The 12,014-nt window shown below is 46.0% G+C and overlaps 1 protein-coding gene across 6 annotated transcripts in view; it reads left to right on the top strand.

Annotated features, from left to right (window-relative positions):
- The window catches only part of myo3a (myosin IIIA), a 41,639-nt gene that overhangs the window by 26,539 nt on the left and 3,086 nt on the right, over positions 1-12,014 (top strand). For 5 of the 6 annotated variants that reach the window (XM_035619610.2, XM_035619611.2, XM_035619608.2 and 2 more), the window contains 17 exons: positions 88-214; positions 701-911; positions 1,203-1,350; positions 2,410-2,563; positions 2,793-2,881; positions 2,973-3,102; positions 3,570-3,652; positions 3,876-3,917; positions 5,203-5,283; positions 5,376-5,581; positions 5,710-5,821; positions 6,298-6,460; positions 6,549-6,635; positions 6,736-6,859; positions 6,949-8,230; positions 8,336-8,480; positions 11,480-11,571. In XM_035619610.2, coding sequence (XP_035475503.2) covers positions 88-214; positions 701-911; positions 1,203-1,350; positions 2,410-2,563; positions 2,793-2,881; positions 2,973-3,102; positions 3,570-3,652; positions 3,876-3,917; positions 5,203-5,283; positions 5,376-5,581; positions 5,710-5,821; positions 6,298-6,460; positions 6,549-6,635; positions 6,736-6,859; positions 6,949-8,230; positions 8,336-8,480; positions 11,480-11,571 — 3,276 coding nt within the window. The remainder of the gene's footprint in view (positions 1-87; positions 215-700; positions 912-1,202; positions 1,351-2,409; positions 2,564-2,792; positions 2,882-2,972; positions 3,103-3,569; positions 3,653-3,875; positions 3,918-5,202; positions 5,284-5,375; positions 5,582-5,709; positions 5,822-6,297; positions 6,461-6,548; positions 6,636-6,735; positions 6,860-6,948; positions 8,231-8,335; positions 8,481-11,479; positions 11,572-12,014) is intronic. The other variant, XM_035619607.2, reaches the window with a different exon arrangement.

Raw genomic sequence — 12,014 nt, 5'->3', positions numbered from 1 at the left:
GCAAAATCTTTCAAAGGTCAGAACATGGGATTCGGGGGCGGCGGGGTCTTCCGTCCGTTTTCTCCAGTGTCTCTATCGTGTGTGCAGGAGCTGGGCAGTGTGTACAGCACCCTGGCTGCCGTGCTCAACTCTGGAGACATCGAGTTCTGTCCGGTTGCCTCGGAGCATCAGACGGACAAGAGCAACATCTCCAACATTTCTGTCCTGGAGAACGGTGAGAGGAGAGAGAGAGCGAGTATGTGATGACGTAAAACCAAACATGACTCTCAAGCCCCCCCCCACACACACACACACACACTTCCCTTCCTCTATCTCCTGCTCCTTTTCCATTAACTCTGCAGAGAGCTCCAGGTGGAGCTAAATATAGGAAACTATTGTTCTGAAATAAATTATCCATCAGTGCAGACTGCGGAATCACAGGGACATCCATTACCAAACATACATCTGCAGTGGTTGGATTTCACAGGACGTGATTTTCCTCCAGCTTTAGATTTTTCTAAATTTAAACATGTTGTTCTGACTGGTAATTTACAAAGCTGTCTAGGTGATTGTCATTATTTTAATCCATGAGCAGGGACACTAATGTTCTTAGTCACTTATTTTAATGTGAACCCAGAAGCATCACCTTTATTTCTGAGTCTGAATGTACTTCTTTGAAACCTTTAACTTCCGTCCCATCCCTCATCTCGTGTCCCCGCAGTGTCCTCGCTGCTGCGGATCCGCTCAGACGAGCTCCAGGAAGCCCTGACCTCCCACTGCGTCGTGGCCCGGGGGGAGACCATCGTCAGGCCCAACACGGTGGAAAAGGCGGCGGAGGTGCGGGACGCCATGGGCAAGGCCCTCTACGGCCGCCTCTTCAGCTGGATCGTCAACCGCATCAACTCGCTGCTGCGGCCCGACAGCCACCTAGGGTGAGATCAGGAGCCGAGAGTGTGATGATGACGGTGTGTGTGTGTGTTTTCCGCAGAATGAGGGCAATCTCACAAAGTTTTAATGCCTCGCGTCGTTTAAAAAATATTTCAGCGGATCAATCTGAGAGGTGAAAATGACGTGAAGTGTCTGGTGACTAGCCGTAGATGTCGGACAAGAGGCCGTAACGAGACATTGCTTCCGTTTCAGCAAGGCCCCAGAAGTGGGGACCATTGTGATGGAGCGATTTATGATTTAGAACGTATGTATTCCATCCTTCTTCTCACCTCCAGAGAAGACGACAAGGGCCTGAACATCGGCATCTTGGACATCTTCGGCTTCGAGAACTTCAAGAGGAACTCTTTCGAGCAGCTCTGCATCAACATCGCCAACGAGCAGATCCAGTTCTACTTCAACCAGCACATATTCGCTTGGGAACAGGTGAGTCTCCTCTGTCCCCATCGCTGCAATCACAGAACACCTTCCCAGGGCTCGAATTCCCCTTCCTGCGACGCACTTTGTGTGCATTTCTTTCACCTTGGCACCACCTCATTTCCATCTAAATGGAGATAACATTGTCATCATTTGTCACCGGCTTGTGTTTTAACAGATGGCAAGGGTGAGAAATATGCTGATGTCTTTCATATATGGGGGGGAATGAGGGGTTTTCTTTTTTTGCGGTCTCGCGGGTGCGTTGCCTTGAGGGGGAGGACATAGAGCGGTTTGCTAATGTTAAATGATTTGGTCTCACCCGTGGAGAGGAGCAATAAATCATCCAAACAAGGGGTCAATTAGGAGTTGGAGACAGTTAGCATTTGGACCTAAACTCACTCTGGGGTATTGTTGGCACCAGGCCCAGAACTATATTTGTCCTATACTGCCAACATATATAAGAGCATAAGGGAACTGTAATGTGCCATGAGATTAATAAGCGTCCCCAAACTTTTGACTCCAGAGTAAAATAAAGCAGATTAATGGCAACATTATTTTATACTGTTCTCCCTTATCTATACGTTGCCATACACGCAGTCATATATATATATATATATTGTCCCGATCCATCTCCATCCCTACAGATTCACTGATGTGGTTCGTTCACTTCACATTGTGCATTTCCCGCTATAATAAGCAACGTTGATTCGACGCTGTTTGTTCCCCTTTTTTTTTCTTCTTCCCGGAATGGAAAAGACTCAATGTTGCTGAGTCATTCTTGCAGTGAGCCCTGATGGTCAGTCAACCTGATGTGATCAGGTTAGCTCAGTATACAGTAAAGACTTTACGCCCCCCCCCGGACAAGATTATGGTCTGATATGAGGTGAAGAATGAAGGAAGAAGTCAGGAAATCATGTTTACACCAAACGTTGCACAGTATTTAGGCCTAAAACATAAAATGTAAATCCAGGATATTACCTGAATTAAAAAAAAATAAAACTAAAAAGGTATTCTTTCCTTTCTTGGAGAGCCAAGATTGTGACGGAGGTGTCTGCAATGTCTGTGCAGGACGAGTACCTGAATGAGGAGGTGGACGCTCGGATGATCGAGTACGAGGACAACCGGCCGCTCCTGGATCTGTTCCTGCAGAAGCCCATGGGGATGCTGTCGCTGCTGGACGAGGAGAGTCGCTTCCCGCAGGCCACCGACCAGACGCTCGTAGGTCAGTCGCTTGCAGGAGGGAAATCTGAGCTCCCTGATCGAAAGTACCACCATTTTGAAGAATGGGGAGAGATTTGAAGTAGTCACATTCTTTGACCAAAATGGAGGTGGGGCTCAAAAAAGAGAATTATTATTATCTTTAGAGGGTACCGCCAGTTTCATGTGGCTAAAGAGTTGTGGGACGGTCGGTTGAGAGGATAATTTACTCACGTGCAAACTTGGTATTCTAGAGAAATTTGAAGATAATCTCAAGACCAAATGCTTCTGGAGGCCAAAGAGGGTTGACCTTGGCTTTGGGATTCACCACTATGCTGGAAAGGTAATTCATTGACACAAGATTTCCTTTAAGCTGGTCAACATGTGTCAGGCCTCTGGTCATTTTTTCTCTCCCCTCTCCGCCGATCCTCAAGGTGATTTACAACGCTGCAGGCTTCTTGGCCAAGAACCGGGACACACTTCCGGCCGACATCGTCCTGCTGCTGAGGTCGTCGGAGAACGAGCTCGTTCGTAAACTCGTCACCCATCCCCTCACCAAAACGGGTAAAGAGGAACGCCGGCTTGAGGGTTGTTTGCTGCCAACCTTTTTGACTGAACAGTTGTTTCGTTTATATATAAGCTGCACTAAATGCGCGCTCGAAGTGAAACAACGGGCTATTGTTACACTCTCCCCCCTCTTGCCTGCAAGGACGTTTGTGGTACTAAGCCGGTTCTGGCTTCCTTCCTTCCGTGGCAGAGCAGGGTGCCAGCTCCCGGGAAATCAAACCGCAAAGCCAATAATCACATAATCACACTTTCAAGTCGTATTGAGTGTTTGGCGTTTTCGCGACAGCGCGCCGTTGTTTCTCACTGACCCGATCAACTGTAACTCCCATTGAAAGGAGAGACGAGTCAACTACGCCGATGTCAGTTTCTTTAGGTGATTCCTGGATGTATGATTGAGTCCACCCCCCCCCCCGTTGAGGGCAGTTTCGCACTGACCCTCATCTTCTCTTTGTTTTCTTTGGCAGGCAACCTTGCGTTCACCAAGGGCAAAGGCATAAACACAATGCGCAGTTCGCGGACCCCGACGCGCACCATCAACTTCGCCAAGGTACTGACAGTATACAGCCCCGTCCGTGTTACCGCTGTATCGTCTCCCACCTGAAGAACTTCCCCCTGGAACGTTGTCCGATTGATTCTTTTTACTTTCTTTTTTTTCACCCATGTCTTCATTGTCACCAGCAGAGCCAAGAGCTGCACTCGCGTCACAATTCATTCCCTTACCTTTCTCTCTCTCTCCCTCTCTCTGTTTTTTCTCTCTTCTGCCATAAAAGATGGGAGTGCTAACCTTATACAGTTCGTTTTGTTTCACTGAGGTAATCTACAATTCCCACGTGGTTTGTTTTGTGCTTCAGTGTTTTTCGTGTCATTTTACCAATTTCGTCCGCCCGCACTCACTGTAGAGCTGTAGAATGCAGACGCCGGTGTTTCTATTAGAACCAGTTGCAGCTAACTCCTTATATGTACACTGCGTAAAATTTCTATGTGTGTAAAAACGCTAAAAGACTAAACATCATCCACATCTTTAATAAGTCTCCTGCGCAAAGGACCTTATGCTGTGTTGCCTCATCCCTGTAACCAAACTCCAAAACGCTTTTTTTCTTTCTCCAAAATTGCTTAAGAAAGTATCCAAACTTTAAATTTTGCATTCAACTCATCCCGTATGTCCGTCTCTGTCAGTTGCCCAATGGTCAATTCAAAAGAACTCCTGGCGAATTAATTACACGACTTCTCTTCAGTAGATTAATTCACAACGTGGAAGTACGCGGTTGCCGTGCGACTATGTCGAGGCCTCGGGGCAATTTGCTCGCCTACGAGCGATCGGCAGCGGCTTCATTCAAGATGAAACTGTGTTTGAGTTCTCGAATGTATTTCCATTTATCTGCATACGAGACAAAGGGCTCATCAAAAGGCTTCGGATCTGAAGAAGCTACAGACAGTACAAGGATGATGGTTTGCTATGAAGGTGCCCCCCCCCCCCCCCTCCCAGAATTAGATCTAGAGCTTGATACCAAATAGAGGCTGAAAGCCGTTTAATACTTGATTTATTATATTCACGTTGTTGTGGCAGTCTGTGTTAGCATAGTCCTGTGAGTTTGAGTAAACACCATTTTTTTGGCATTGTAACTTCTGAAATATGTCTGATTTGTAAGTGAGAATAAGACAAGGTGTATTTATGCAGACCACACTCTTGATTTGGCACTTATTTTTTTTGTTTTATCCATTTTAGGCGTCTCTTTTGCAGCCTGCTCGGGAAATAAAGCTTGCGCCTGAAAAAAAAAGCTTTCTCGATGAGCCTCTTGATGACAGAGTGCAAACGGTGATTGGTGATTTTTCAAAAAACGAAAGATTAAAAAAAGAAAGCGTATATGTTTTTCATTATGAGTTTAAAAAAAAATATTTGAATCAATCTACAGGTGGGCTGCAGCTGCCGCCGTTGCTAATACTTTACATTAACTGTAGTTCAGTGTCTTCATTAATATTGGTGCACTCTATCCGAATCTAAATCTAAAGACATTAGTAGTGTAGAGAGAAGACTAATCCCCGAGCACAGAATGATTTATTTGGCTTCATGACATGTTTCATGTTTGTTTTTTACAGACGGGCGATCAAGGAGACGTGCCGTACCACCCGAGAGAAACCACCAACATGAGAACACAGACAGTGGCTTCCTACTTCAGGGTAAGAAAAGCTCCTTGTTACTTCGCTTGAATCATCTGTCATATTGCAAAGATGTCTTGCCGATGGTTCCCCTCCTCTCGTCCTCTCTGTAGTACTCCCTGATGGACCTGCTGTCCAAGATGGTGGCGGGGCAGCCCCACTTTGTGCGCTGCATCAAACCCAACAACGATCGCCAGGCCAACAAGTTCGACCGCGAGAAGGTTCTGGTGCAGCTGCGGTACACCGGGGTTCTGGAGACCGCCAAGATCCGGCGGCAGGGCTACTCCCACCGCATCCTGTTCGCCAACTTCCTGAAGAGGTCAGCAGCTCCTCACTAACACTCCAGGTCCAATACAAAGAAAGGAAAACTGCTGATTAAAATTATGTTAATCAATTTAGAAACGCACACATATATATACATCCAGTTGATTATACTGATTGTTACAGGTACTACATTGTGGCGTTCCATGCCGATAAGGAACCAGCTGTGACTCCAGAAACCTGTGCCACCATACTGGAGAAGGCCAAGCTGGAGAACTGGGCAATGGGGAAGACGAAGGTACGTTTCATCAGTGATGACTGATAACTTAATTAACAGCTGATAAATACCCATCTCAACTTACAGCATCTTGTGCAGCCGCCTGGTATAGTAGCATTCCACTTCCATAAAATTTTGGGTACTCGGAGGAAACCAATAAGTTTAAATGGAGGCGGCAGAGTTTGAGAGGTCGTGACCTTGAATCTTCAGAATGGACAAAGCTCCATTAATGCCGGATATTACATTTTCCCATAATACAACTCAGCTGCGTATTTCTTTCCTGACATTTATTTTCTCATTCAAACTAGATGCCGAGTTTAGTTAAATCTAGAGAAGAAAAGACCTTGTTTAAAGATCCTGAAGCCAAATCCAAACTTCATGTTGCACACAGACGCCACCTTAGTGGAAGGGGCTTCTTGCTTGTGCATTTTAAAATGTATTCTTATAAATTGATTTAATGGCGGCGATCAATCAAGTGGTTGTGTCTTGGCTCGCAGGTTTTCCTTAAGTACTACCACGTTGAACATCTGAATCTGATGGTGCAGCAGACCACGCAACGACTCGTTCTGCTCCAGGCGTACGTCCGAGGCTGGCTGGGAGCCAAGCGCTACCGGCGGACAATAAAAGAGCGAGAGCAGAGCGCTCTAGTGCTGCAGTCAGGTCAGTAATCTGTTACTCTCTTGTCAGCGCCCCCCGGCTTACGAGTGAGCCAAGGAGCAGTCGTGCTTATTCATACTTTCTTCTCCAGCCTACAGGGGTCAGAAAGTTCGGAAGAGGGTCGCCGGCGACAAAAGCAAAGCAAAGTTTGAGGCCTTCGTCGTCCGGTTTCAGGCTGGTGAGAACAATTTGAGATGGAATGATTCATCCTTAAAAAATAAAAGCTTTTAAAAAAATATATATATATTGGTTTATGTTGTGCTGGTCTTCCCCTTCAGTTTGCAGGGGCTATCTAGCAAAAAAGAAATACAAGGAGTTGGTAGATGAAAAGAACAAGGCTGCAACCAAGATCCAGGCCCGCTACAGGGGGCACAAGGAAAGGAAAAGCTTCAAAAGAAAACGGTGAGAGAAACACAAGATTCACAAGATAGGTCCCTAAACAAAAGATGTTTCATTCGTTTTTGACAAGGATGTGATCATTTTCTCTTTAGGGATGCCAAAGAGAAAGCAGAGAAGGCGCTTAAAGAAAAGGAGGAACAAGCGGAGGAGGAAACTAAAGCTGCCGTGGTTCTCCAGAGCAACTACAGGGGCTACAAGGAGAGGAAGAAGTTTAAGGAGAGGAACAAGACGACGGCTGGGTCCGAGCCAGAGCTTCCGCCGAACACGGCGGCGGAGGAGGAACGGGTAAAAGGTGCGCAAGAGCCTACTGCTAAAGTCCAAGGGCAGAAGACTGGTGACAAACAGGAGGAGAACGACGAGGACGAAGAGAGTACGTATGAAGCAGAGGAAAATTATGACAGCGATCATACGCAGGTGCCAGAAGAAGACGAGGAACACATAGATGTAGCGGATGTGTTGGTGATTGTGGACGCAACAGCAGCGGATGCCCAAAGAGAAGGGCAGGGAGAGGACAGGAAGAGGGAGAACGGACAGGAGGAGGCTGTCCGCCTAGAGGAGGAAGCCAAGGCCGCCACTGTTCTCCAGAGTAATTTCCGAGGTCACAAAGAGAGGAGGCGGCTGCAGGAAGAAGGCAAGATCCCAGCCAAGAAACCGAGAGAAAGCTTGACCGATGAAGGAGCAGCGCCTGCGGCCGAGGACGAAGTTGGAGAAGTCCCAACACCGACAGAGGAAACCTGCAGCGAGGGAACGGAGGGAGGAGATGACGAGGAGCCGCCGGGAGCTCGAGAAGACGTCCAAGCTTCTTCGAGCGACGTCGAGTCGGAGGAGCCGGACGAGGCCAAAGCAGCTGTGGTGCTTCAGAGTAACTTCCGCGGCCACAAGGAGCGCAAGCGACTCGAGGAGGAGGGAAAGATCCCTAACAAGAGGAAGAAGAAAGAGGCTACACTCGAACCTTCAAAAGAAGGAGAAGAGCCAGAATCCAAACTGGATCCATCTGCGGAGAACCTGGATGGACCGGACGAGGAGAAGGCTGCAACTGTCCTTCAAAGTAACTTCAGAGGCCACCGTGACCGAAAGAAACTCAAAGCAGAGAGGGAAGAACAGAGGAGAGCGAAGGAAGACGCCGCCAATGAGGAAGAAGAGGAAAATAATAAAGAGGAGGAGGAGGAGGAAGAGGAGGTCGCCCTGGATGTTACTGATGTGTTGCTTGAACGTAGAGAGGAGACCGATATTGAAAAGGAACGACAGGAGGAGGAACAGGCTGCGGTGAAGATCCAGAGTAACTTCAGAGGCTACAAGGAGCGGAAGAACCTGGAGGCCAACAAGCAAACTGCACGGAGGGAGGCCGAGAAACTTCAGAACTTCTCAAAACAGGTAAATGACCTTTTTATAAAAACCTCATTTAGCTCTTCAACTTTTAAATCCGTCCGCGCGTCACCTCTCGTTCAACCTCTCTCCCCCCCCCCCCCCCCCCGACAGATCGCAAAGACTTCTCAGGACTTCGTCACCCTGCAGCAGAAGTTGAACGAGATCATCCAGGCCCATCAGTCAAACCCCGAGAACAACGGCATGTTTGTGAGGGGGAAAGCAATCAACGGCTACGCTGCCGAGACTCACCTATCAAGTAAGATAAGCGAGATTTATCTGGCCCTGCGAAAAAGGGTTTGATCATGGAACGATAAGTATGTAATGCCTAACGTCGGGCATGGATTAATCTGCCGTTAATGTGCACTTATTGGTTTCTGCTTTTGAAAAAAACCCCGAACCATCAGATAATTTAGAAAGATGGGGCTGCCTGTCTGAGGAGGAAGTCGATAATTCTTTTCAGTCCGCGCACCTCGTGTTGATTTTTGCTGCTCCGAGGGTGTTTTTTCACAGACGTGGAGCTGAATGAAAAATCCAGGTACAGTCAGCCACACGGGGCCGTGAAGAGTGCAACAGAGTCATGTCCTGCTTCGCTAAAAAAAGAAAAAGACGGGACTCTGGTCCGGCTTTGACCCATGTTGAGAAACCTTCGCAAAGTCGAGAGCCAAAAACCCGAAGCGCATCTCTTCCACCAGCCGATGTGTCATCGAACGTCAAATGTGATTTGCACGGTGGCGACGACGGCTGTAATTACTTTTGGGAGGAAGGGCAGCAAATTGAAAGTTCACCGCCTCGGCAATAACGGAGATGTCAGGTGAAATGTCACCGTCGCCGTCGTCGCCGTAGGTTCGAGAGTCTTTATGAAACATTGAAATAATGTGACGACGCCGATGATTGCCTTTTATTGCGTGCCATCATCATCAATCCGCATTTTATTGGATCTTTAGTGGCATTTGTAAGCTGACTGTAGGATACAGGAAGTCAAGTGACATTTTTGACTATTTTGAAATTCTGATTCTGATAAAGACAACTTGAATTTCCTTTAATTTCCCATTAATGAATCATAATGAGGCGACCGTACTGAGCTGAATTGTTATGTAACAGTACCGCTAGCAGAGAAAAGCCTGCAAAGTGAAAGATCTTCAACTTTTTCCCCTTAAAAGGGAGTTTGTGACATTTCCTCTTTACGAAAATGACGCGACTTTAACCTAAATATTGTTTATTGTCCCTCAACATGATCTTTTCCTAACCTTAACCGTACATGTATGTAATTACCATCTACACACATTTGTAGGAAAATGTTGGCGCGGAAAATGATTCACGAATTGATGCTTTTGCAGAACAGACCTATAGTCGTGTTCTGCAAAACAGCGTTAGCTCGTTGAAGATTGTGGGAAATGGGCTTATTTGCTTTCTGGTCAAGATTTCGATGAAAGTATTGATACCATTCTCATGTCCATTTGGTAAATATGATGTGAGAGCCCCCATGCGGTTAGCTTAGCTTAGCTTAGCATTAAAAAAAAAACATGGAAAACGGAGGGAAACAAATTAGCCTGGCTCTATCCAAAGCTAACGCCATCTGCTTCCCTTCAGATGTGTGCGTCTATGTTTTTGCAATTTCAGTCGACTTTGTTTTTATGACAAACTCTTGGAACATTTTAAACACACGTATGTTCAACATGGAGGTTTCCTGCAGCTCACAGTCGTCTTCAAACACGGGCATGTTTGCCCTTTGCAGGCTTTTCTCCAGCACGGCACCGTCGCCCGAGGTGAAAGCAGAATGAATTATCTGGGTTACTTCCGGGGGGGGGGGGGGCTACAGCAAAACTGTGCTTCTCAGCCCCACTCGGTCGCTCCTCCGTCCCGAGCTGTCCTCGCGCATTCCACCCGACACAATACACCTCATCAGAATCATTTGTGACGCAGACGGCGAGCGCAGAGGGGACGCCAGTCACAATGTTCTTCACGGCAAAGGTCGTCAAATGTTAATCACGTTTCGTGAGCGAGCGCTTTCCAACAATTACGGCCTGAATTAATGAGCGGCGTGTGTGTGACGGTGGTTTCACTCGTTCGAGCGACACAGAAGTGACCTTTTGAGTTGTTCAATAACATCAGAAACTTTTCACCTCGACGCGATGGATTGTTTTTGCCACGTGTTTCACACCCCCCTGGCATGAAAAGTGATTAATAATAAGCAACAGGCAAAAGGTCATTGTAATATATTTCTATGATTGCAGCAACTTTAGATGAAAGATCTTCTTACAGTACAGTATATCAAAATCATGACAAATGCAATATGCCGAGCTGGTCACAAACACTCTCCTCCCACTTTAACGTTCGATACCAACGCTGGGAACCCGAACCTGGATCATCGCCGTGGTCGGGCAACACTTTGTGTCGGCGTCACATGTTTTTCATGTCGTCTCCGTCGGAAAATTCAAAGCGGCCCGAAGGCCTCGGGGTTAAACTGCGTCGTGTGCGGAGGGGGCAGCTCGATGTGCACAGCAGAGTCAGAGTGCGGCGCGATGTCAGTTCGCACTCGGGTCACTGTAATAATCCAGTCTGCCATCGATTCCACCGACTCTCCAGCCAAATGATGTTCGGCATCAGCCGCACGAAATGACCAGAATCTAATTATAGTCTAAAAACACAGATTCCTTTTCTTTCTTTTTAATATAGTTATAATTATTATTATTATTATATCACTATTAATATTATGCACCCTCGAACTCTAAAAATCAACCCCCCAGGTCGACTGTTACACACATTCACACTGATGCACAGAAACACAAAGAAATCCTACACAACAGACCACACTTTCTTCCTTTTTCTTATCGTCTTTCATTATAAATGGGTATATGTGTAAATATATATATATATATATATACATACACTCTGTATACACATGCAGTTTATGTTTTATTCATCCATTTATTTTTTTGTCTTTGTCTGTTTGGCTCTGTTTATCAATTAGTTGTCATTAGCTCATAATATCCATATCCGCTCTATCATGTCCCCCCCAATGTGTTGTTATCAGTTTTTTCTTTTCTCACCTCTTATGACCTTTAAATCTCATTTAATTACAAAAAAAAAACAACCTGACTAACATTCACGCCTCTGATAAGCTGTTCAGTGGCATTCTGGGAAATGTAGGGAATGAGAAGAAGCGGGTTGAGGGTCAACATGGGTCAAGACGAAGATGTTTATATTTGAACTGCTCGGTACAACCAACACAATCTACCACTTCCACCTTTTCAGCGGAGAAGAGGTTGTCACGGACGCCCCGCAGGACGCAGAAGCCGAAGACCCTGAACACACCGGAGGACTCCACCTACTACAACCTGATTCACGTGAGTGAGATTCTGAGAACGATTCCAGATTCCAGTTTTCCAGTATTGGTTTTCATAATGCTCCATTGATTTTTTTTTTTTTTCCTTTCTCTTGTACTCTTTACTGTCGTCCAACGTCATAGAATGTGGCCTATTACCAAGTTGACTGAAAAAGTATCTTCCTGAGTTTGTTGAGCAATTTTTCTTTTCTGTTAAAAGCAGTTCCTTTTTTTTTTTAATTTACTTTCTCCTGGTGTAAATGTTTGTGTGTTTCATCCTTTCAGCGAACAATTGCTCAGCGTGAAGAGACTTCTGTTTAGTTATATACTGTAAACATAATGCATCTTATCAATAATTTCCTGAATCAATAATAAGCAGTAGACATTTATCATTTGTAAAAAGAAAAAAAGAAGCAACCGTTTTATCGAGAAAACTGACAATTAAGAAAAATGTAAAAAAAAAAA

The sequence above is a fragment of the Scophthalmus maximus genome, chromosome 21 (assembly GCF_022379125.1).
Source record: "Scophthalmus maximus strain ysfricsl-2021 chromosome 21, ASM2237912v1, whole genome shotgun sequence".
Classification (NCBI taxonomy): domain Eukaryota; kingdom Metazoa; phylum Chordata; class Actinopteri; order Pleuronectiformes; family Scophthalmidae; genus Scophthalmus; species Scophthalmus maximus.
This window is presented reverse-complemented; position numbering and strand designations above follow the sequence as displayed.